The 23,699-nt window shown below is 55.3% G+C and overlaps 4 protein-coding genes across 4 annotated transcripts; 2 read left to right on the top strand and 2 right to left on the bottom strand.

The window, feature by feature from the left end:
• Positions 1–27: 27 nt before the first annotated feature.
• LOC120761995 (nuclear pore glycoprotein p62-like) lies at positions 28–6,687 on the top strand. Its single transcript, XM_040083903.2, has 12 exons — positions 28–323; positions 1,132–1,517; positions 1,744–1,854; positions 2,297–2,428; positions 2,610–2,714; positions 3,150–3,258; positions 3,411–3,555; positions 3,940–3,989; positions 4,114–4,248; positions 4,637–4,748; positions 5,267–5,333; positions 6,469–6,687. The coding sequence occupies exons 1-12, from the start codon at positions 31–33 to the stop codon at positions 6,558–6,560; spliced, it is 1,737 nt and encodes a 578-aa protein (XP_039939837.1). The 5' UTR covers positions 28–30; the 3' UTR covers positions 6,561–6,687.
• A 1,173-nt stretch (positions 6,688–7,860) lies between these two features.
• On the top strand, positions 7,861–14,432 carry RBM41 (RNA binding motif protein 41). The gene is given in 8 exon segments (XM_040083909.2): positions 7,861–7,919; positions 8,534–8,650; positions 8,759–8,951; positions 11,387–11,591; positions 12,473–12,840; positions 13,680–13,827; positions 14,125–14,172; positions 14,175–14,432. Coding segments are annotated over 8 exon segments (1,275 nt in total). The 5' UTR covers positions 7,861–7,911; the 3' UTR covers positions 14,363–14,432.
• Positions 14,433–14,749: 317 nt separating this feature from the next.
• Positions 14,750–18,150, bottom strand: NUP62CL (nucleoporin 62 C-terminal like). The gene is given in 10 exon segments (XM_040083734.2): positions 14,750–14,925; positions 14,927–14,970; positions 15,278–15,344; positions 15,718–15,829; positions 16,499–16,614; positions 16,616–16,634; positions 16,762–16,811; positions 17,197–17,341; positions 17,497–17,606; positions 18,041–18,150. Coding segments are annotated over 8 exon segments (588 nt in total). The 5' UTR covers positions 17,329–17,341; positions 17,497–17,606; positions 18,041–18,150; the 3' UTR covers positions 14,750–14,877.
• A 174-nt stretch (positions 18,151–18,324) lies between these two features.
• Positions 18,325–20,734, bottom strand: LOC131378688 (nuclear pore glycoprotein p62-like). The gene is made up of 4 exons (XM_058423191.1): positions 20,439–20,734; positions 19,247–19,632; positions 18,906–19,017; positions 18,325–18,463 (listed from the first exon to the last, which is right to left on the bottom strand). The coding sequence occupies exons 1-4, from the start codon at positions 20,732–20,734 to the stop codon at positions 18,325–18,327; spliced, it is 933 nt and encodes a 310-aa protein (XP_058279174.1).
• Between the last annotated feature and the right edge of the window lie 2,965 nt (positions 20,735–23,699).

The following is a 23,699-nucleotide window of genomic DNA, read 5'->3' as shown; positions in this document are numbered from 1 at the left end:
CTCGGCCCGCGCCGCCGCCGCCGCCGCGCCATGAACCAGTTCAGCTTCGGGGCGGCCGCGCCCGGCGGCGCCTTCAGCCTGGGCGCGCCCCGAGCCGCCACCACCACGGCGCCCAGCGGCGGCTTCTCCTTCTCCGCGCCCGCCTCCACCTCGGGCGGCTTCAGCTTCGGCGGCGCGGCGCCGGCGGCGGGCGGCGGCCAGCCCGCCGGGCTCTTCTCCTTCAGCAGGCCGGGCGCGGCCGCGCAGCCCTCCGGCTTCAGCTTCGGCTCCGGCTCGGCCGCCGCCGCCCCCGCCGCCCCGGCGGCCGCCGCCTTCCCGCTGGGGTGAGAGCCGGGGCCGGGCGGGGTCGCGGGCAGCGGCGCGGAGGGAGCGGGCTCCCGTCGGTGCCGCCCGGGGGCTCGGCGGGGCTTTCGGCGGGCAGCGAGCCTCGGCTCCTGGGCCTGGGACTGCCCGGCGCCCGGCGCCGCTCGCCTCTCCTTCAGCGGGCGAGGGCTCAGCGAGCCCCGCCACCTGTCCCGGCTCATGTTGTCATGCGGAGCTCGTACACGTGTGGCGAAGGGCGCCTTCCGCCTTCCCGTCTGCGCCTGGGCTGCACACGCGTGCACGAAGAAATGCTAAAGCTCTGCTGCCCAATATAAAACGACTTCTTCCTCCTGACTCGAATCTGGAGCGCTCTGAATGTTTTCTCGGCGGTTTGGGAGTCATGTGTCGCTAGGGAAAGGCTCTGAGTTCTGGCGTGGTTCTGCAGAAGTGCCGCTGTCAGAGCTTGCCAGATGGCAGCTGTGGGAAGGGAGCTCAAATGGGCACGGGCAGAAAAAACCAGCCTTGAGTAGAGGGAGGGGAAATGGTGAGCTGAGAGAAGGAGCAGCTTCATGTACCCTGCCATCAAATGCCCTGTGATGCCTGGGTGGGTGCAGGTGATGAAGGGAGAGTCAGTGGAAAGAGCCCTAACAGGGCATGGCAGGTGACAGTGGCTGGATGGAGTCTGTTGGCAGAATTGGGACACAAGCCTGGCCTCTTTGAAAAGAGGTTCCTGCTGTCAGCGAATGGTCAGGGAGAAAGCCAGAGGGGTACTTGAGTGGATGTGTGTCTCAAGCCGATTGGCTTCTCTTCCTTTCTTTTCTTCCCTAGGGCCAACACACCAAAAGTGAACTTTGGAGCCAGCACTGCCACTGCAACTCCTGGAATCACGGCGGGCTTTTCTTTTGGTACCCCTGCGGCAACCAGCACTCCCTCGAGTCAGGCAGCAGCCCCGTCTGGCTTTGCCTTTGGCTCTGCTGGCACCAGCAGCACCAGCACGGCCCCGGCTGGGACAACAGGAGGCTTCACCTTCTCCAGTGGCACCACGACTCAGGCGGGAGCAGCCGGGTTCGGCGTCGGCACCGCGGCTCCGCAGGCAACGTCCGCAGGGCTGACCTTTGGCACGGCCCCTGCGGCTGCTGCCACCACCAGCACGGCCACCCTGGGAGCTGCCGCCCCGTCAGCAGCGCCCTTCAGCCTTGGGGGACAGCCCACAGGTGGGGAGCGGGCTGGGGGCTGCTGGAGGCTGGGAGCCTTTGGCATGGCCGTGTCTGAGGGAGGAGTGGAGCTCTGCAGCCTCTGGCTTCTGCTGGGGCGGAACAGAACCAGGGGCTGGAGCCAGAGGGGTTTCTGAGGCCTGTGCAGGCTCTGCAGTGGTGGGCAGCGGTTGCTCTTGAGGCTGTAGGAGGAAAGTCCATCGTTGCCTTTTGCTCCTGGTTCCAGGTGTAACCTTTGGGCAGCTGCCTTCAACAGCAGCCGCCAGTACAAGCACGGCAACGCTGACCACAAGTACCAGCCAGGCGCCCACCCTGTCCTTTGGAACCAAGCTTGGAGGTAGGAAGCTGTTCCAGAAACAACTCCTCAAGGCTTTGTGAAATGTGCTGTCCTCCTGGCAATATTTGTCTCTTGGAAGTAGACAAACATCTCTTCCTGGGCTGTGGGAAGGGGCCAGAAGCGTTTGTTGCTGTGAGTTTGCCCTGGCAGTGCTGATCTGTGACAGCTCCTAGAGCCATTGGACAGCGTGTCCTGTGCTTCTGATTGTGTCCCACGTGCCAGATTCTGTTCTGTGTTCGTTTGGGGAGCACAGAGGAAGGGAGGCACCGTGTGGAAGTCAGGGAGTGCAGGGCGAATAAGAGGAAAAGGAGGTTACAATGCTGACATCCCCAAGGCCCAGGTGTGGCTGGGCAGTTGTGTCACCCTCCCAGCAGGGTTGTTGTGCCGTGGGTGGGAGCTCAGTGTGCTGTGCTCATGCCCACGGAGCTCTTTGTCTCTGCAGCCACATCCACAGCTGCCAGCACAGCCTCCACCAGCAGCAGCACCTCAGTGCTGGGCTCCACGGGGCCCTCGTTGTTTGCATCTGTGGCAACTTCTTCAGCCCCAGCCTCCTCCAGCAGCACAGGCCTCTCACGTGAGTCTCTGCAGGCAGGTTTGTCCCTGGGGCAGGAAAGGAGCAGCAGGGCTGCTGCTGCCTGCGGCTGCTGGAGCTGCTGCTGCTGCAGGGGGAGCGGGAGCAGGCTGGGCACAGCTTTTCCAAGGGGCCCTGCAGTTCATGGCTTGTGCAACCTGTCCGTGGTGTCTTCTCTTTCCAGTGGGTGCCACTTCCACTGCTTCCACTGGGACAGCCGGTCTGGGGACCCTTGGCTTTGGATTAAAAGTTCCTGGAACAACAGCTGCCACCACAAGCACTGCCACAGGTAGGAACAGCTGCTGAAAGTCACTGGAGAGGAGGGGGGCTGCATTCAGTGCTCTGTAGAGGTGCAAAGGGCCATATTAAAGCAGCAGCTCAGCAGTTCTGATTTGTAAAGCCCTCAAGTAACAGAAACCAGCACAGTCTGTCCTTCTCTGATCCTTTTCCATCTCTTTGTGGAAACGTAGAAGTTCTCTCAGCCACTGCAAAGGTGCAGGGGAGGAGCTGCTGGTAGTTCCTGGTTCTAACAGTAAACCATGAGGATATTGACAGGGTGTGGGCTGGGGATGTTTTCATTCCCTCCTTGACACAGGTGGGGTTTGCTGCTGGTCCCTTCAGAGGGATCTCCTGCAGCCATGGGCAGTGCAGCCTGGACCTGTTGTCTGTTTGTGAGGTTCCAGCTGTGTCCTCTTGCGTTGCTGGACTTGAATCTCTCCTCCAGGGACTACTTCTGCTTCTGGCTTTCCTTTGAGTCTGAAGCCTTTGACTACCACTGGTGCCATTGGAGCTGTGACCTCCACAGCTGCCATCACCACAACCACCACACCCAGGTGGGTCTTTTGTTACCATGGTCCATTTCCTGCCTGGGGCAGGGGCAGCTGCAGCTGTGCTGGGATCTGCAGGAGGCAGGGGAAATGAGTGGGTGTTGTGGTGGTTGTCTTTGCTGACCCTGTGTCCTGTGCTGCCCCTCACTCCCTCTCAGTGCCCCCCCAGTGATGACTTATGCCCAGCTGGAGAGTTTGATAAACAAGTGGAGCCTGGAACTGGAGGACCAAGAGAAGCACTTCCTCCATCAAGCTACACAAGTCAATGCCTGGGACCGGATGCTGATAGAGAATGGGGAGAAGGTGAGGTGAGCTCCAGTGGAACCTCCTTCTGCTCGCTGAGGGCCTCAAAGGCCTCTGTGTTGCAAATGCAGCCAGCCATTGAGGGGGACTTGCTGCTTGTGGAGGAGATAGGTGGGAGCTCCTCCTGGGTGCTTTTCAAACTCTCTCTGTGTTCTGGCCTTTAGGCCTTGGGGCTGGAAATCTGTTCTGTGACACCAAGTTCTCTTAGGGGGGATCATTCCAAGCTGACCCTCCCTCATTCCCTCTTTGGTCTGTAAATCTTTGTGTGACCATCTCTTGTATCCAGGAGAACTTGCACGGTGCTGCTTTCTCCCTCCGCCCTCTCTTCTCTGGAGAGCTGACTTGTTGGTTTTCAAGGTGTAATGAACTGTCTTCTGTTTCCAGATTACTTCGTTACACAGAGAAGTAGAGAAGGTGAAGGTTGATCAGAAGAGGTAGGAGACTGTGAGCGCTTGAAACGCTTTTATTTCTTCTCTGCATTGTCCTGCCTGCTCTTGTGTGCCAGCTCTGCAATGTCTGCAACACGTCAGGGAAGCAGCTGGCATTTTCTCTTTGCAGACTGGATCAGGAGCTGGACTTCATTCTGTCCCAGCAGAAGGAGCTGGAGGACTTGCTGACCCCTCTGGAGGAGTCTGTGAAGGAGCAGAGCGGGACCATCTACCTGCAGCACGCCGATGAGGAACGGGAGAGGACGTGAGGCACAGACCTGCTGGGGAGGGGTGATGAGCACTGTCCTGTGGGCACAGCGCTCAGCAGGAGACACAGCTGGGATGTGTCACAGCGTGAACAAGGAGTGGCTGCTCTCAGACATGCAATCCTGTTTTATGCATGGCAGCTTGGATTTTACTTGTAGTCGTCTACACTCTTGCTTGTCTGTTTCCGTGTGTAGATCAGGGGTGGCAGGGGGTGGGAGTCACTTGATGTGGGTGATGGAGCCTCTCTGAGTGCTCTTCCCAGGTCTCTCCCAGCCTTGGCTGCACCTGTGGAAGCTCATTCTGATTGCCCAGAGTTGGTGGGACTCTGGGCATGTATTCAAAATTCTCCTCAAATGTTCTCATCTTGGTTCCTGTGTCCTCTGCAGCTACAAACTGGCTGAAAACGTTGATGCACAGCTGAAGCGCATGGCACAAGATCTGAAGGACATCATTGATCATTTGAACACGTCAGGAGGCCCAGCAGACACGAGTGACCCGGTAAATGCAAGCTTCTATTTTATATTGCTGAAGAGGCAAATGATATTGAAATTATTCCAACTCTTCATTTGTCCCCATGTGGATACTCCTCTCATACTCTTTCTTTATGCTGTGTTTATAGCCTCATAAAACGTGATCTGAATAACCAGCTCTTTCTTATATCTTGATTTGATCTTGATGCTCCTTATGGCTTTACTGAGAAGTGTGGGTTTTTTTGGTTTTTTTTTTCAGTATAAGTTTCCTTTCAGTATTGCAGACTGAGTTTTACCACATTCTTTTTTGAATTTGCCTCCTCAAGCCTAAGGTGATGAATGTTCTGCTGGTTCCTAGGTACAAATTAAAATAAGCCAAAGCCACAGCCATGTCATCTAAACTGCAGTTTTCTTCCTGCTAAGAAGCAAAGTAGCAGCGTTGCTGCACACGCTTCCCTGGCTGCTGTGCAAGGAGAAACTTTTCTTTGACTCCTCTTGGTGTTTATGCAGTCTCACAACTGACTTGTACCTTCTCTCCCTGCTCAGCTTCAGCAGATCTGTAAAATTTTGAATGCACACATGGATTCCCTGCAGTGGATTGACCAGAACTCAGGTGAGATTTGTCCTGCAGCCTTGTGGGAATGTGAATGGAAAGCAGGAGCATGTGTGTGAGTGTTTGTCAGTTCCTGAAGGTGCCTGAGGAATCTTCCTCCTCACCTTCAGTGGCACTGTCCCTTCTGGGCTTGAATTCTCCTGATGTGCCTGTTCAGAGGCCTCTGCTGGGAAGTTACTCCTGGCATGTTTTACCTAAAAAGCCCTCCTTGAACTGCTTCAGCACAAAGCAGAGATCTTGAAAACGTTATTATTCATTCTGTCAAACTAATGTTGAATAGCTCAGCTTCTAAAATATTGTGGCGTTTGCCTGTGGTGTAGGAAAAGTGGTGAGGGGACCTGTGTGTGTTGGGTGTTATCATCCCTCCCCTCTGAAAACTGGAAGCCACATCCTGGTAATGTGGAGCAGCCTTCATTGATCTCCAGGTGGGATAACTTTAGGAATAATATGGGAATTTCACAGCCTCAATAGCTTGAGATCCAGTACAGAGCAGGAGATGCACTCAGGAGTGAACACTTGGCCGTGGAGTCACACTAAAACAAGACGGAAAAAAGGAACTTTTTCTCGCTGGGAGTGCCTCCTGGTGAGGGATTCTGGAATTGTGTGCCGCTGGATTTTAACTGGTAGCAGCCACACGGGGGCACGGCAGAATAAAGCAGCTCTTTCAACAGCCTCAGAGTGCACGGCCAGGCTACACTGAAATGCTCTCACCTGGTGTAACTTCTTGTGTGAAAGCAGCCCTGCTGTTCTCCATGTTCATGGAATTATTGGCTCAGCTCAGGCTCTGATTAGGTGTTTTCTTTCAGAACACTTATGCTAAGCTCCACATTCCAAGCATGCCTTTTTCAGGAAATCTGGTACAGCTCCTGTGGCACCTGAATTCTTTACAGAATGTGTGTGAAAATAGCTGTTTCCTTGAAATTTTCCTAGAAAGGAAACCCATTTTTTTCCTCTGCCATTCAATAATGAAGAAGTTGTCTTATTGGCAATGCTTTGGGTTGAGTTTTCCTCCTGCTTTGTCCACTGTCAAATCTGAGTGACTGTCAATAAGAAAGTTTTTTTCTTTTCTGCAGACAAAACTGTGCAGGGTTGTGTTCTGGGGTGACTGTGCCATTAATTCTTGTTTCTGCCACAGCTGTGCTGCAGAGAAAGGTGGAGGAGGTGACAAAAGTTTGTGAGAGTCGCCGCAAGGAGCAGGAGCGCAGCTTTCGCATCACCTTTGACTGAAACGCTCCCAAGTTCGAAGGATGAACATAAACCCTCCACAGAAAACAGGTGTTTGGGAGCTGAGGACTGAAATGATGACGTGGCTTTGTTTCTTTTTTTACAATAAAATGTGTTGTTTTGTTCAAAGAAAGTGTTCGTGGTATTGCACTGGATTTCACCTGCTCCCATCAGAAACTGGATGAAGTTTCACAGAAATCACCCCTGCTACCAACACCAGGCCATGGCAAAACCATGCAGAGCCCTCCAAGGCAGCATTTCCGTTATCTCACCAGGCTGCAATAAGAGCAGCAGGCCTGGCTCTGCTCAGGGCTGTCCCGGTACTGTTAGGAAAATTAATCCACAAACACCAGAGGTTTATGTCCAAAAAGGAGACAGAGGAGTCTGTTTTCTTTATTCTAATAAAGGGAGAGGCCATGGGGCATTTCCCCTGGGGTCTCTCAGATTTTTGGAGGATGCAGCCTCCTTTTTATCCCAATTTCCCGGCCGCATTTCCCTCTCTCTTTCCCCATTGGCTGAGGGACTTGAGAGGCACAGACCTCCCGAAATGCCTAAAATTCCCCTTTTAATGTATAACCCCCCTAATTTTTTAACTTTTATGAGATTTACGGGCTTTTTTTCCCCCTATTGTTGCTTTCATCTTTCAATATCCAATTTCATTTACAAACCTACGGCTTGTTTGCAAAGGCAAGTAGCTTCTTTTCCATTCACCAATCAGTAGAACCCTTCCCATTGTTTCTCTCGTCTCTCAGTGCCGGTTTTATCTACCAGCAGACCCAGGGGCTGTTTGTAAAGACAAATGTTGTCATTCCTCTCAGTACCTCCCGGTCGTGCCTTTCCTCGGTCCCGCCCTGTCCCGGTCCCACTTTACCCCGGTCCCGCCTTACCCCGCTCCCACATTGCCCCGGTCCCGCATTGTCCCGGTCCCGCCCTGTCCCGGTCCCGCCTTGTCCCGGTCCCACTTTACCCGGGTCCCGCCCTGTCCCGGTCCCGCCTTTGCCCGGTCCCGCCGTGCCCCGGCTCCGCCTTGCCCCGGTCCCACATTGTCCCGGTCCCGCTTTGCCCCACGCCCGCTTTACCCCGGCCCCGCCGTGCCCCGGCCCCGCCGTGCCCCGGCCCCGCCGTGCCCCGGCCCCGCCGTGCCCCGGCCCCGCCGTGCCCCGGCCCCGCCGTGCCCCGGCCCCGCCGTGCCCCGGCCCCGCCGTGCCCCGGCCCCGCCGTGCCCCGGCCCCGCGTGCCCCGGCCCCGCCGTGCCCCGGCCCCGCCGCTCTTTCCGGGGCGGTTCCCGGCGCGGTTCCGGCGCGGCGCGGGCGCTGCCGGGCTTTGCAGTGCGGAGCTGCGGAGCGGCGGGGCCATGCGGCGGTGAGCGGGGATCCGCGGGTGCCCGGGCTCCCCGGACCGCCCTCAGCGGCTCGGCCCCTCCGCCGCTCACGGCCCGGGCCCGGGGCCAGCCCCGGCTCCCTTGGCGGGGCGCCGGGCGCGGAGCGGGCGGTGCGGGAGCGCGGTGCGGCCCCGGGCCCGGTCCGGGGGCGTTTGGGCTCTGTCTGCTCCGCAGCAGGTGACCCCGGAAAGGGAAGAGCGCTGTTGAAATTCACAGTTTCTCTTCAGCGTTGCGGTTTCACTTCTTTTCTTCCCTGGCTGGTTTAAGGCCGGCAGTGTCTGTCTAGGTGTTGATGCAAGGCGATTTCGGTCAATAAAAATGATGGCGTGTGATTTTAAAGTAAAAAAGCAACCCTCCCTCCACCAATACCAAAACACCCGAGGACTCCTTGGGGTGCTTTAATGTTCTCACAGTAGTCCCAAATCTGTTGATTTTTCTAGTGATGTTAAAGAGAGCTTTGATGTAGTTTTGGTTCCCTATTTTTTAAATCTAAAAGCAGCCCAGGAGGTGGAGGAGCTGTAGCAAGGATGTGTTTTGAGCAGTGTTTGCCCTGTTGCCTTTCTGAGCACGCCTGTGCTGTGGTTGTGTGCCCCAGGGTGAACAGCAGCCTGTCCAGCGATGAGCTTCTCCTGGAAGACTTGGAGACAGAGGGAGAGAGGCAGCTGAAGAGCCTCCTTCACCATCAGCTCGACACCACTGCCTCCATCGAGCAGTAAGTCCTGATGTGCCCCAGGTGTGCTTTGAGAGGGACCAGCCCTTTCGTGTCCCCCAGTTCCTCAGTGCTGAGCTGTCTGTGCTGTTGTTTTGCTTTGGCTCACAGGTGCAAGTCGAAGCGGAGATGCTTTGCCCCTGCCGCTTTTTACAAACCTTTCGGGGAAGAGGCCGCGGGGGCTTTGACCCTGTCGCAGTTCCAGGCCCTGCAGGAGAGCGACAAAGAAACCTCCTCTCTGCGGGAGCTGGGGCTCTCCGACTCGGAGATTCTGCTCTGGAAGAACCAGGCTTCAGCGAGGAAGGTGGGCGTGCTCTGCTCTCGTGTGAGTGTGGTCAGGTTCCTCTAATCCTGTGGCACTCTGGGAGAAAACTCCAGTCCTTTGTGAGCCACTGCTAAAGAATGGCCACTCCTTGTATGCCTTGCCTTCAGCCCTATCCTGCATTTCTTCTGGCCTCTTCTCTTTGGTGGAATGCTCAGTGTTAGAAGATATGGTGGAGACAGGAGTGGGTCCTCTGGGACACAGCAGGACATGAGTATATTCACAGAATTCACAGAATGACCGGGTTGGAAGAGACCTCCAGGATCATTGAGTCCAACCCAGCCCCAACACCTCAACTAAACCACGGCACCCAGTGCCACATCCAGGCTTTGATAAACACATCCAGGGATGGTGACTCCACCACCTCCCTGGGCAGACTATTCCAGTACTTTACTATTCTTTCCATTAAAAACTTTTTCCTGATATCCAACCTGTATTTCCCTTGGTGCATCCTGAGGCTGCATCCTCTCCTTCTCTCAGTGCTGCCTGGAGAGAGCCCAACCCCAGCTGAGTACAGGCACCTTTCAGGGAGTTGTAGAAAGTGATTCCTGCCTCTGCCATGATCTCAAACAAATCATTTCACCTCTTTATACCTGTGTATGAAAGATTTAAATGCCAGAAGAGAAGAAGGAGAAAATATTTAAAGCACCTCAACGTCCTCCTTTGAGTATCCTGATACATCCCTGGATCCCACTGCTGGTTTGGGACGGCTCTTTGTAGGAAGTGCTCTCCTTAGGGGCTTGCAGGTGCTTCAGGAGCCCTGGGACAGCCATGTGAAAACAGTGCAGAGCTGTCAGACCGAGAGTGTGGTGGCAGTGCCTTGGCTCCTCCCTGGGTGCTCCTCCAGCAGGTTTTTCCCCTTTCCCTCCCTTCACCCCTTTCTTTTTCACATTCCAGAGGCAAGAGGCTTTTGTGGTTGTCCTATGTCAGGCGCACTGGAGTGTCCTGCTCTTAATTTGCCAAATTAGAAAATGTCAAACAGGACTTGTGCTGATCCTTGGCTTCCTTCTGTCTCTTCCTGAGCCATAGTTGTGTGCAGGAGAGAATTGTCTGTGGTAATCGGGGGTTTGCCTCTTTTCAGCTGAAGTCATTACTTGTTTTGGTGTTTAAATGCAAATCCAGACCTGCTGTGGCCTGATTAAAGCATGGTGTAGAGAGGGGTGGTGTTAATTTAAGAGTGAAAATCAATGTCATCAGTACCAGCTGTTATATTTAGTGTGAAATGAATTCCGGGCTGTTCAGGAAAAATTATTTGTATGGAATACAGTTCTGTCAGTACTCTGACAGAAATAAATGGTGACATCAGGCTGTGTCTTCTACAGGTTCTGAGAGAAGAATATTTAGGGAGAGAGCCCAAGTCAGGTAATGATGTGCAGCTTTGGAGGTGGAGGCCCTGAGTGATGAATAGTGCCAGCTGAGACAGAGAGAGCTTCAGATTGCCTGGGGAGCTCTTGGCAAAGTACTCAGTGCAGATTTCTGTTATTTTCAGCTGCTAAGTGGCAGCTTTTTTGAAAACAAAGTACAACAAATGATTTCCGGGAGTTGCTTTTCCCATCTAAACAGCCTTTTATGCCTCAGGGAAGCCGTGGAATGGTGAGTGGAAGAAGCTGTGCAGATGTGGGGCAGAGGTACCACGGGAGAGCTCTGTTAGGCTGTGCTCAGTGCAGGGACAAAGCCTGGTTTCTTGCCCGAGGCAGAAGGATCTGCCGCAGTAATTCTCAAACTGAATTTGGGGACAGAAAATCCACCCACAGCCCCATAAAAGCGTGCTCTCTGTGTTCTGACCGAGGTGGGTGGCGGAGCAGAAGTGCCCTTTCAGCAGCTGGGGTGTGCCTCTGTGCTTTGGCGGCACGGAGTGGCCGTGCAGTGAGGTTTGTTCACCCAGGGGTGCTCCTCTCACAGGTGAGCTGGGAGGGCTGTGCTGCAGTTCCTGCGTGGTTTCTAGAAGCTGGCTCAGTGATGTTTGTCAGGGCTTGATCCTCAGCATAAACCTCCCCTCGGGTGCCAAGCAGCAGCCGGGGGTCCACTTCTCAGCAAATAAGGTTCTCAGGGTCACGGGCAAAGAGCTTGGTGGAAACTTGAGCTCGGGGATGCTGCAGGTGTGGGGGACGAATTGCCAGAGGATGGTGCAGTCCTGAAGGTGGCTGTGGAAAATGGCTGTAGCTGTCAGAGGCAGCAGGGACGGAGGGAGACAGGCCTGGGAGAGGGAAGCAGCACAGCCAGGTCATGAGAAAGGAGCTGTTTCTCCACTTCCCTCAAGAACCGAGCTCGCTGCGTGGTTGTACTTCTCCTTCCCCTGCAGCAGCAGGACGTCCTGTTGCCCTAGGGGATGGTTCCTAATTGCACCCACTGCAGGGCTGTGACGCTCTGAGAAGGATGCCCGTGCCTCCCTGAGCCAAGCCGTGCTTGTTTTGCAGGGCTCTGGGCTGGGGGCAGCCCCGGAGGCCACGCAGGAGCGGCTGGATGCCATCCAGGAGAAGCTGGAGGAGCGCCGGCGCATCCTGGCGCTGCCGCAGAGGTTTGCGGGCAGCAAGCAGCTGAGCCGGCGGGAGATGGAGATCGAGAAGGCGCTTTTCCAGGGGACAGACCGGCACTCCTTCCTCAGGGCCCTCTACCACCAAGGTCCCTGGGCTCTGGGCTCTTCCTCGGGCACACAGGCAGTGTGGGAGCCCAACACGTTTCTGTCTGTCCCCAAAGATGTGGTTCTGCTTTGGTGCCGTGTGGGAGGAGGATATTTTCCTTTCTCACAGGAGCAGACAGGGAGTTGTGTCTGTGAAGTGTTTAATATAGAGGCTTTTAAAGTCCATTTCTGGAGAGCGTGGGTCTCCTGGGTGTAGCGCTGTGCAGCTCGGGGTGTGGGAGCTTTGATAATGCCTCGAGGTCTGAGTTACACAAGGTGCCTGTGTGGGACTGGAGCTTGTTCCTTCTCTGAGGTAACTGCAGGGGGTGAGGGAAGCAAAGGCACAGAGCGGGTAAGAGGAGAAATGACTTGCTAAAGCCTCATCCCTGAGGTGGAATTGGATCCAGTTGAAGGCTGGGAGATGCTGTGCTCACATTTGTCCTCATTTCCATTAAAGAGAATTAAAAGAGATCGTTGATCAGGCCATGTCATGGACCTTCTTTAAACCCAGGAACTTAATCTGATGTCCTTAAAAGCAAAATTCCCGTAGTGGTACAGGAAGGCAGCATGGCCCATCCATGGAGGAGGAAGGTGTGTTGAAGGAGTCCCTAGGAAGTGCTGAAATGTGGCTGCAGATAAACAAGTGAGGGTTTCTCTGAAGAAGAGAGCTCTGATGTAGCACGGGTGGAGCTGCCACTCTCTGCAGGTTCATCGTGAGTTGGGGAACCAGCACTTGCTGGAGCTGCTCTTGTTTTAAACAACCTGCAGGGCCTGGGCACAGGGGCTGGAGTGAAACAGAGATTCTCCTGTCTGTGTCTCTTCTTGCAGTCTGTGTTTTCCAGGTTATTGGTGATAGTTACCTCATATCTCTGTTATGAATTAGATGACACTCAGAAGAAAGGAACAGATGAAAAGGACCCCATGGTTCATCTGGAGAGTGTTTACCAAGAGCTGCTGAGCAAGAAGTGCCCTGAAAAAGTCCGGTCTGCTACAAGTGACCCCTGCTCGTCCCCTTCCCTGACCCCACAGGGGGCTGTGACTGAGGAGTCATCACTTCCAGACCAGGAGGAGCAGGTAGCAAGTCCCAGCGTTTCTGCAGCAAAGCCCCAGCAGTCCCCTCCGAGGTCTGTGGTTATCAAAGAGCCAGTGGAGTTTGTCCCAGAAGAGGAGATCCTCAGGAACCGCCTCTCAGAGGAGGAGCTCCGGAAAATTCCCAGGTTCTCATCCTACCATGCAGGGGAGCCCAGCAAGGTAAGCTGAGGTGAGGCAGGATTTACCCTTGCTCAGCAGGATGCCCTGTAGCCGTGGCAGCAGGCAAAGGCTCCTCTTTGCTGTTGCCTTGAAGTTACTCTGCTGATCCTCCAGGCCCAGGGGAGAGCAGCCTCCCCTCTGGGGGAAAAGGGGACTTGGACTCAGCCTGGCAAAGAGCTGTGCTTGTGAGCACAGCCCTCCCTGCCCCCAGCAGGTCACCTGTCAAGGTGTGCTCTGTCTGTTTGGGGCTGGCTGAGGCCTGCTGTCACCTTACTCGAACTGTGCCTGCCTGGTAGCTGGAGATTATTTGTAAACAAACGGAATAAACAGAACTGTTTTATAATAAACTGAAACTGGCAGTGCTTGGTGCAGGCAGGGTGATGCCTTGAGTTCAGAGCTGCCTTTGTACACTCACCTGTCCTCTAAGTGCCACCATTAGCCTGTGGGTGTGAGGGTTGAGCTAATTCACACCCTGGAGCTGTACAGACCCTGGCACCAGGCTGAAGGGTGTCTGTGCATGGCAAAGGCTGGCTGACCCTCTGTGTGTCACTAGAGGGCACGAAGAGAAATGATACACTCCAAATCCAGGGCAAAAGAAGGCTAACGTTATGATGATCTCGCATATCTAGATTGTGGACAGTGACCAGGGAGTGGAGGGCAAGGTTGCCACCTCTCCATCCCACTGGCCAGGTTAGAAGTCAATCAGTTGTCCCTCATCAGAGAAGAATGTGAAAAACAACTCTTGTTTATGTTACAGGTGTGAGAAGATTTGACTACAGAATATAAACATGTACAGAAGGCTTAATAGAATATGGTAACACTCTGTGCCTGTGTTGCAGGTGCTGTATTTGAAGAACCTGGGCCCCCGAGTGACAATGAAGGACCTGGTGTCCTTGTTTGCTCGGTTCCAGAAGGAGGACAGCCCACTGATCCAGTTCCGCCTCCTGAGCGGCCGGATGAGGGATCAGGCCTTCATCACCTTCCCTGGTGAGTTGCTGCCTCATGCCTCAGTTCCTCCCTGACTCCCAAGGGTCACACACCCTCCTGGAGGGCACTGTGCTTCTCCAAGGAGAAGCAGGGGAATTCCCTTCCTGTCGTGCCATAGCCCTTTCCCTGGGTTGGAAGAGGATTTACCAGGGCAGAAGTGCTGCGCTCTGGCATGTGCAGTGTTCATTAGCACATCAGCGTGGCTGCAGGGTCCCCCACACGGCCATCAGAGGGGAACACGGGGTGTCCCACAGCTGCTGGGGGCCCCTCTGTGCCCACTGAGCCCTCTCGCTGCAGACACAGAGTCAGCCCAGAGCGCCCTGCAGCTGCTGAACGGCTACAAACTGCAGGGAAGCCCCTGGTGATCGCCTTTGGGAAAAGCAGGAAGCATTTGCAGAGGCTGACTCTGCCAGCCCCAGCTCCTCGGCTGCAGGGAACCCTCCTGGCACCTGAGGATGGAGAAGCAGCAGCCTTGTGGATGTCAGTCAGCTGTGGGAAATCCGTGCTTGGACATGGGACAGGGAAGGACTGTTAGGAGCCAAGGTGCAGGGCCAGTGCTCTGAGATGGGAGAGCTGGGGACTGGGCTTCTCCTTCTTCTCCGTTCAGTGTTTGTGGCGCAAGGAGGGAGGGAAGAGGCCAGGTAAATAAATGCACTTACTGTGGTATTTCCTTAGTGTGTGCTTATTGATGTTAATAGTCCACAAGTCTGGAGCTAAGTGTGCTGCAGGACTCTGTCCACACTTCGGTCCTGGGAGCCTCACAGCTCTGCTGGCTCCCCTGGAGACAGAGAGTGCCCAGAGCCCTCCAGAGCAGCATTTGTGTAGCTCACCAGGCTGCAGGCACAGCTAAAGCACCACACTTCCCCCACCACCTTCAGGCAGATTCTCAGCTTCGCCTGTCCCACCCACAACAGAGGCTGTCTTTTGGAACAAACAACACATTTTATTGCAAAAAAAGAAACAAAGCCATGTCATCATTTCAGTCCTCAGCTCCCAAACACCTGTTTTCTGTGGAGGGTTTATGTTCATCCTTTGAAGCTTGGGAGCGTTTCAGTCAAAGGTGATGCGAAAGCTGCGCTCCTGCTCCTTGCGGCGACCTCTCACAAACTTTTGTCACCTCCTCCACCTTTCTCTGCAGCACAGCTGTGGCAGAAGAAACAAGAATTAATGGCACACTCACCCCAGAACACAACCCTACAGAATTTGCTTGCAGGAGAAAGAAAAACATGTGAGCAGGGCTTTTTTTGGTAAAACACCAAGCAGTTGCCAGGAGTAACTTCCCAGCAGAGGCCTCTGAACAGGCACATCAGGAGAATTCAAGCCCAGAAGGGACAGTGCCACTGAAGGTGAGGAGGAAGATTCCTCAGGCACCTTCAGGAACTGACAAACACTCACACACATGCTCTTGCTTTCCGTTCACATTCCCACAAGGCTGCAGGACAACTCTCACCTGAGTTCTGGTCAATCCACTGCAGGGAATCCATGTGTGCATTCAAAATTTTACAGATCTGCTGAAGCTGAGCAGGGAGAGAAGGTACAAGTCAGTTGTGAGACTGCATAAACACCAAGAGGAGTCAAAGAAAAGTTTCTCCTTGCACAGCAGCCAGGGAAGCGTGTGCAGCAACGCTGCTACTTTGCTTCTTAGCAGGAAGAAAACTGCATGGTTTAGATTATATGGCTGTGGCTTTGGCTTATTTTAATTCAGACCTAGGAACCAGCAGAACATGCATCACCTTAGGCTTGAGGAGGCAAATTTAAAAATGAATGTGGAAAAACTCAGTCTGCAATACAGAAAGGAAATTTTTACTGAAAAAAAGCTGCTGAATACAGCCAGAAGGAGCATCAAGATCAATCTGGTATAAATCATAAAAAATAAAAGCTTGCATTTACCGGGTCACTCGTGTCTGCTGGGCCTCTTGATGTGTTCAAGTGCTCAGTGATGTCCTTCAGATCTTGTGCCATGCGCTTCAGCTGTGCATCGATGTTTTCAGCCAGTTTGTAGCTGCATGGGAAACAAGATCAGAATGGTTAAATCAACTCTGAAGACTATTCAGAGTCCCACCAACTCTGGGCAATCAGAATGAGCTTCCACATGTACAGCCAAGGCTGGCAGAGACCTGGGAAGGGCACCCAGAGAAGCTCCATCACCCACATCAAGCAACTCCCAACCTCTATCACCCCCGATCTACAGACAAGCAAGAGTGTGGAGGAATTCCTCGAAGGCTTTGTGAGAATTGAAGGAAGCAGCGAGCCTGGATTCAAGACTCTTTATCTCTTGAACCAGACAAAAACTGCCTTTAATTACCCTGCTATGATGCATCACTAAAGGCTTATGAGGATGCTTGTGCCACACATAGTTCACTCTGCTTTCACCACTTCTGTCACAGAAGAATCATTAATTTTTACACATTATGCCAAAATTAGTAACCTCCCCCAAGAGAGCTGATTGCACCAGCATCCAAAAAAGCTTTTCATGCTGATTCAGGGGCTTCCACTCACTGTTCTACTTTCTAATGAGTAAATCCAAGCTGCCATGCATAAAACAGGATTGCATGTCTGAGAGCAGCCACTCCTTGTTCACAGCTGTGACACATCCCAGCTGTGTCTCCTGCTGAGCGCTGTGCCCACAGCACAGTGCTCATCCCCCCTCCCCAGCAGGTCTGTGCCTCACGTCCTCTCCCGTTCCTCATCGGCGTGCTGCAGGTAGATGGTCCCGCTCTGCTCCTTCACAGACTCCTCCAGAGGGGTCAGCAAGTCCTCCAGCTCCTTCTGCTGGGACAGAATGAAGTTCCAGCTCCTGATCCAGTCTGCAAAGAGAGAAAATGCCAGCTGCTTCCCTGACGTGTTGCAGACATTGCAGAGCTGGCACACAAGAGCAGGCAGGACAATGCAGAGAAGAAATAAAAGCATTTTCAAGCGCTCACAGTCTCCTACCTCTTCTGATCAACCTTCACCTTCTCTACTTCTCTGTGTAACGAAGTAATCTGGAAACAGAAGACAGTTCATTACACCCTTGAAAACCAACAAGTCAGCTCTCAGAGAAGAGAGGGCGGAGGGAGAAAGCAGCACCGTCCAAGTTCTCCTGGATACAAGAGATGGTCACATAAAGATTTACAGACCAAAGAGAGAATGAGGGAGGGTCAGCTTGGAATGATCCCCCCTAAGAGAACTTGGTGTCACAGAACAGATTTTCCAGCCCCAAGGCCTAAAGGCCAGAACACAGAAAGAGTTTGAACAGCACCCAGGAGGAGCTCCCATCTATCTCCTCCACAAGTAGCAAGTCCCCCTCAATGGCTGGCTGCATTTGTAACACAGAGGCCTTTGAGGCCCTCAGCGAGCAGAAGGAGGTTCCACTGGAGCTCACCTCACCTTCTCCCCATTCTCTATCAGCATCCGGTCCCAGGCATTGACTTGTGTAGCTTGATGGAGGAAGTGCTTCTCTTGGTCCTCCAGTTCCAGGCTCCACTTGTTTATCAAACTCTCCAGCTGGGCATAAGTCATCACTGGGGGGGCACTGGGAGGGAGTGAGGGGCAGCACAGGACACAGGGTCAGCAAAGACAACCACCACAACACCCACTCATTTCCCCTGGCCTCCTGCAGATCCCAGCACAGCTGCCAGCTGCCCCTGCCCCAGGCAGGAAATGGACCATGGGTAACAAAAGACCCACCTGGGTGTGGTGGTTGTGGTGATGGCAGATGTGGATGGTCACAGCTCCAATGGCACCAGTGGTAGTCAAAGGCTTCAGACTCAAAGGAAAGCCAGAAGCAGAAGTAGTCCCTGGAGGAGAGATTCAAGTCCAGCAACACAAGAGGACACAGCTGGAACCTCACAAAACAGACACAGAACAGGTCCAGGCTGCACTGCCCATGGCTGCAGGAGATCCCTCTGAAGGGACCAGCAGCAAACCCCAACCTGTGTCAAGGAGGGAATGAAAACATCCCCAGCCCACACCCTGTCAATATCCTCATGGTTTACTGTTAGAACCAGGAACTATCAGCAGCTCCTCCCCTGCACCTTTGCAGTGGCTGAGAGAACTTCTACGTTTCCACAAAGAGATGGAAAAGGATCACAGAAAAACAGACTGTGCTGGTTTCTGTTACTTGAGGGCTTTACAAATCAGAACTGCTGAGCTGCTGCTCTAACATGGCCCTTTGCACCTCTACTGAATTCAGCCCCCCTCCTCTCCAGTGACTTTCAGCAGCTGTTCCTACCCGTGGCAGTGCTTGTGGTGGCAGCTGTCGTTCCAGGAACTTTTAATCCAAAGCCAAGGGTCCCCAGACCGGCTTTGTCCCAGTGGAAGCAGTGGAAGTGGCACCCACTGGAAAGAGAAGACACCACGGACAGGTTGCACAAGCCATGAACTGCCAGGGCCCCTTGGAAAAGCTGTGCCCAGCCTGCTCCCGCTCCCCCTGCAGCAGCAGCAGCTCCAGCAGCCGCAGGCTGCAGCAGCCCTGCTGCTCCTTTCCTGCCCCAGGGACAAACCTGCCTGCAGAGACTACACGTGAGAGGCCCTGTGCTGCTGGAGGAGGCTGGGGCTGAGAAGTTGCCACAGATGCAAACAACGAGGGCCCCGTGGGAGCCCAGCACTGAGGTGCTGCTGCTGGTGGAGGCTGTGCTGGCAGCTGTGGATGTGGCTGCAGAGACAAAGAGCTCCGTGGGCACGAGCACAGCACACTGAGCTCCCACCCACGGCACAACAACCCTGCTGGGAGGGTGACACAACTGCCCAGCCACACCTGGGCCTTGGGGATGTCAGCATTGTAACCTCCTTTTCCTCTTATTCGCCCTGCACTCCCTGACTTCCACACGGTGCCTCCCTTCCTCTGTGCTCCCCAAACCAGCACAGAACAGAATCTGGCACGTGGGACACAATCAGAAGCACAGGACACGCTGTCCAATGGCTCTAGGAGCTGTCACAGATCAGCACTGCCAGGGCAAACTCACAGCAACAAACCCTTCTGGCCCCTTCCCACAGCCCAGGAAGAGATGTTTGTCTACTTCCAAGAGACAAATATTGCCAGGAGAACAACACATTTCACAAAGCCTTGAGGAATTGTTTCTGGAACAGCTTCCTACCTCCAAGCTTGGTTCCAAAGGACAGGGTGGGCGCCTGGCTGGTACTTGTGGTCAGCGTTGCCGTGCTTGTACTGGCGGCTGCTGTTGAAGGGCAGCTGCCCAAAGGTTACACCTGGAACCAGGAGCAAAAGGCAACGATGGACTTTCCTCCTACAGCCTCAAGAGCAACCGCTGCCCACCACTGCAGAGCCTGCACAGGCCTCTCAGAAACCCCTCCGGCTCCAGCCCCTGGCTCTGTTCCGCCCCAGCAGAAGCCAGAGGCTGCAGAGCTCCACTCCTCCCTCAGACACGGCCATGCCAAAGGCTCCCAGCCTCCAGCAGCCCCCCAGCCCGCTCCCCACCTGTGGGCTGCCCCCCAAGGCTGAAGGGCGCTGCTGACGGGGCGGCAGCTCCCAGGGTGGCCGTGCTGGTGGTGGCAGCAGCCGCAGGGGCCGTGCCAAAGGTCAGCCCTGCGGACGTTGCCTGCGGAGCCGCGGTGCCGACGCCGAACCCGGCTGCTCCCGCCTGAGTCGTGGTGCCACTGGAGAAGGTGAAGCCTCCTGTTGTCCCAGCCGGGGCCGTGCTGGTGCTGCTGGTGCCAGCAGAGCCAAAGGCAAAGCCAGACGGGGCTGCTGCCTGACTCGAGGGAGTGCTAGTTGCCGCAGGGGTACCAAAAGAAAAGCTCCCCGTGATTCCAGGAGTTGCAGTGGCAGTGCTGGCTCCAAAGTTCACTTTTGGTGTGTTGGCCCTAGGGAAGAAAAGAAAGGAAGAGAAGCCAATCGGCTTGAGACACACATCCACTCAAATACCCCTCTGGCTTTCTCCCTGACCATTCGCTGACAGCAGGAACCTCTTTTCAAGGAGGCCAGGCTTGTGTCCCAATTCTGCCAACAGACTCCATCCAGCCAGTTACCTACCATCCCGTTAGGGCTCTTTCCACTGACTCTCCCTTCATCACCTGCACCCACCCAGGCATCACAGGGCATTTGATCGCAGGATACGTGAAGCTGCTCCTTCTCTCAGCTCACCATTTCCCCTCCCTCTACTCAAGGCTGGTTTTTTCTGCCCGTGCCCATTTGAGCTCCCTTCCCACAGCTGCCATCTGGCAAGCTCTGACATGCGGCACTTCTGCAGAACCACGCCAGAACTCAGAGCCTTTCCCTAGCGACACATGACTCCCAAACCGCCGAGAAAACATTCAGAGCGCTCCAGATTCGAGTCAGGAGGAAGAAGTCGTTTATATTGGGCAGCAGAGCTTTAGCATTTCTTTGTGCACGCGTGTGCAGCCGAGGCGCAGACGGGAAGGCGGAAGGCGCCCTTCGCCACACGAGTACGAGCTCCTCATGACAACATGAGCCGGGACAGGTGGCGGGGCTCGCTGAAGCCCTCGCCCGCTGAAGGAGAGGCGAGCGGCGCCGGGCGCTGGGCAGTCCCAGGCCCAGGAGCCGAGGCTCGCTGGCCCGCCGAAAGCCCCGCCGAGCCCCCGGGCGGCACCGACGGGAGCCCGCTCCCTCCCGCGCGCTGCCCGCGACCCCGCCCGGCCCCGGCTCTCACCCCAGCGGGAAGCGGCGGCCGCCGGGCGGCGGGGGGCGGGCGGCGGCCGAGCCGGAGCCGAAGCTGAAGCCGGAGGCTGGCGCGGCCGCGCCCGGCACTGCTGAAGGAGAAGAGCCCGGGCGGGCTGGCCGCCGCCCGCCGCCGGCGCCGCGCCGCCGAAGCTGAAGCCCGCCCGAGGTGGGAGGCGGGGCGCGGAGAAGGAGAAGCCGCCGCGGCGCGGTGGTGGTGGCGGCTCGGGGCGCGCCCAGGCTGAAGGCGCCGCCGGGCGCGGCCGCCCGAAGCTGAAACTGGTTCATGGCGCGGCGGCGGCGGCTCGGCGCGGGCCGAGCTCCGGCGGGCGCGGCGGGGGCCGGGCGGCGGCGCGCGGCGCGATGTCGTCACCGGGCCCCGCCCCGCCTGCCCTCGTTGCCCATTGGTCAGCGTGGCCGCCACTCGCGGGGCCGCAGCTCCCATTGGCTTTTCGGGCCTCGGGGGCGGGGCTGTGCGGCTGTGCTCGCGTTGCTGTGGGACGGGGACGCGGCTCCGGGACCGGGCGGGACAGGGGACACCGGGATGGGTGCGGGACAGGCATCGGGGGGTGGTGCGGGACAGGGGACACCGGGATGGGTGCGGGACAGGGGACACCGGGATGGGTGCGGGACAGGGGACACGGGTGTGGTGCGGGACAGGGGACACCGGGATGGTGCGGGACAGGGGACATCGGGGAGGGGACAGGGGACATCGGGGTTGGTGCGGGACAGGGGACACCGGGATGGGTGCGGGACAGGGGACATCGGGGTGTGGTGCGGGACAGGGGACACCGGGATGGGGTGTGCGATAGTGGGCACCGGGCCTGGGCGTGCGGAGTCAGCAGGTAGCGGGCCGGGCTGGGGCCGAGGGTCCAGGACCAGCGTCACCGAGCCGGGGGTGCGGGGTCAAGTGGCACCGGGTTAAAGGTGCAGGACAAGGGCACCAGGGCGAGGATGCGGAGCAAGGGACACGTACCTGTCATAGAGGTCTCATTCAAACAGACGATATTAAATTAGGAACTTTTTTCAAGTGCCTGCTTTCTTTGATCACCCGCCTCGACCTCTTTTTTCCTGTTGAAAATGGCAGCCTTTCATTCCAGAGGAATTTATCCATTTAAATTAGATCAGTTCTGGAGAACTGGGAGGGTTTTCGATACATGTGCTGATTGACTTACATTACCAATGGCAAAACTGCTAACAGGAAAATAAATTTCTTGTTGAGAATGCCTGACCTGCTGTAGAACAAGAAGCTTTGCTTCCTTAACAAAAATTTCAGCTGAAACACTTAAGGTCAAAAGAACGACTAGAGTTTAGACAGTTATCTGGATGTTACTGAAGGAAACTTCTTTTCTCTGATTAAACCAATTCCAGGGTGCAACCAGTTGGTCAGCAGCTTGACCGAGATCAGACACCTCACAAAGAGGGACATGGACAAAGCAGAGATTTTTAATGCCTTCTTCAGCTCTGTCATTAACATCAGTGATGGGCTGTGGTACCCCCAGAGCTTGGTGTTGTGATTAGGGGCAGGATAAGCTCCCAGCCCAAAACTGAAACTTGTTTGAGGCTTGCTGCTCCAGCTGGATGCACATAAATCTGTGGGGCACGATGGGGTTCATCCCAGGGTTACTGCAAATGCTGGCCCTGTCATCACAGAATCTCTCACCATTATTTTTCAAGTCTTGGGAGCCTGGAGATGTCCCAGCAGACTGGAAGCTGGCCAAAATCCTAGTTTTCAAGACGGGCAAGAAGGAAGACCCTGGTAATTACAGCCCTGTCAGTCTCACTTCAGTGAGAGCAAAAGAGAGTTCTTTTTCTGGGCGTTATTGAAAAACATTTGAGAGACAACACAGTCTTTTGGTTTCCAGCAAGGAGCAGGTTTTTGGCTGAGAAAATTTCTCTGGATAAGTCTCTCATCCTTTTAAGTTTCGGGCTGGGGAGGGGGGTGAGACATAAGTTTATTTATACACGTATGTGTGTTTCCAGCTGCTCTCTTTCATGCTGCCAGCCCTTGCTGCCCGTGTCCTGGCAGAAGGAGCTGACCTGCTCCCACACGGTGGCACTGCTGGCCTGGCTGTGTCCCACACGTGTCCCCACTGCCTGCCCAGGGCAGGGTCCTGAGAACAGCCCAGTGGACCTTGGCATCTCACAGAATCACAGAATCACAAAATCACAGAATTCGTGGCCCTCTGCAGCTGCTTGGTGACTCACAGACCCATCTAGGTCACCTTCTGCTCCTCCTTGCAGGATATTGGGGAATGGGAAAGGCGCTGTGTTACCCAAGCACCGAAGGCATTGTGTGGTGAGAAGAGTCCTGCTCATCCCTCCCTGGCTCAGGGCAGTCATGGGGACAAACACCTCCTGTTGCTCCTGTTTTCCCTGCCTTAGCTGCACCCTGACCTCTCTTGTTTCTTCTCACTGCTGCCATGCTGAACATTTTGCCAAACATAAGCTCTCAGCAGCACCTCCAAGCTCCGTCAACACCTTTGCCCTCAAAGCCTGTTCATCTCTCCCAACACCCCTGTAACTCCTCCACACTTTTTTCCTCCTGTGCTTTTCTTTGTGCCCACCGTCTTTTCCTCTTTGCCCAGCACTGCGTTTGAGGCCTGGGCCAGACCACAGATTTGCAGGCGGAGTGCCTTTTCCTTTCCTGAAGTCCGGCTCCGGATTGTTTCATTAATGGCCCAGATTTCCAGGGCTCTATCCAAGGTCTGCTTGTGTTTGTAGACAAACAGCCGTGGTCGTGCAGGACCAGCAGGGTTTTTTGTGTCCATGCTGGCCTCTCCTTGTGGCTAACGCCCAGCCTAGCTCGGCCTAGAGCGCCGCGGATTTGGGCCCTTCCACGCCGTGAGGCATCCATCGGTCTGATCAGCCCACGCAGCTGCTAAACTGGGTCCCTGCCTGTGTTTTCCTCTCCAGCGTGACTGTTTGTTAAATAATGTAGCGACACGAGGTTCCTTGAACTGGATTTATCCTCGGGTGTAGCCATGGGAACAGCCGGCGGGGTGGTGATGCCAGGCCTGCCTCAGATCTGCCCTGAGGCGCTGGGCCGGCCTGGCTGCTCCCGTTGATGCTGTCCTGCCCGGCAGCTTCGCTCGTTTAGGCTTGTTTTCTTAGGCTCTTCTTTAGCCAGCAGCATGACTGTACTTTAAACCTGGGAAATGTCGAGGATGATGGGGAGTTTGGAGGAAGATGAGGGGTTTGGGAGCAGCCAGATGTGACAAAGGGGAGCAGTTGCACCCAAAAGATGCTGCAA

The sequence above is a fragment of the Hirundo rustica genome, chromosome 21, assembly GCF_015227805.2.
Source record: "Hirundo rustica isolate bHirRus1 chromosome 21, bHirRus1.pri.v3, whole genome shotgun sequence".
Classification (NCBI taxonomy): domain Eukaryota; kingdom Metazoa; phylum Chordata; class Aves; order Passeriformes; family Hirundinidae; genus Hirundo; species Hirundo rustica.
Note: the sequence above shows the minus strand (reverse complement) of the source record. Positions and strands in the feature narration are given on the sequence as shown.

Coding starts and splice junctions, on each gene's coding strand:
- LOC120761995 (XM_040083903.2), top strand. CDS start 31: ATGAACCAGTTCAGCTTCGGGGCGGCCGCGCCCGGCGGCGCCTTCAGC. Junction 3,259..3,410: donor ACCACAACCACCACACCCAG/GTGGGTCTTTTG, acceptor ACTCCCTCTCAG/TGCCCCCCCAGTGATGACTT. Junction 4,249..4,636: donor GATGAGGAACGGGAGAGGAC/GTGAGGCACAGA, acceptor TGTCCTCTGCAG/CTACAAACTGGCTGAAAACG.
- LOC131378688 (XM_058423191.1), bottom strand. CDS start 20,734: ATGAACCAGTTTCAGCTTCGGGCGGCCGCGCCCGGCGGCGCCTTCAGC. Junction 19,633..20,438: donor GGCCGCCGCTTCCCGCTGGG/GTGAGAGCCGGG, acceptor TTTCTTCCCTAG/GGCCAACACACCAAAAGTGA. Junction 18,464..18,905: donor CTTTGGAACCAAGCTTGGAG/GTAGGAAGCTGT, acceptor TTGTCTCTGCAG/CCACATCCACAGCTGCCAGC.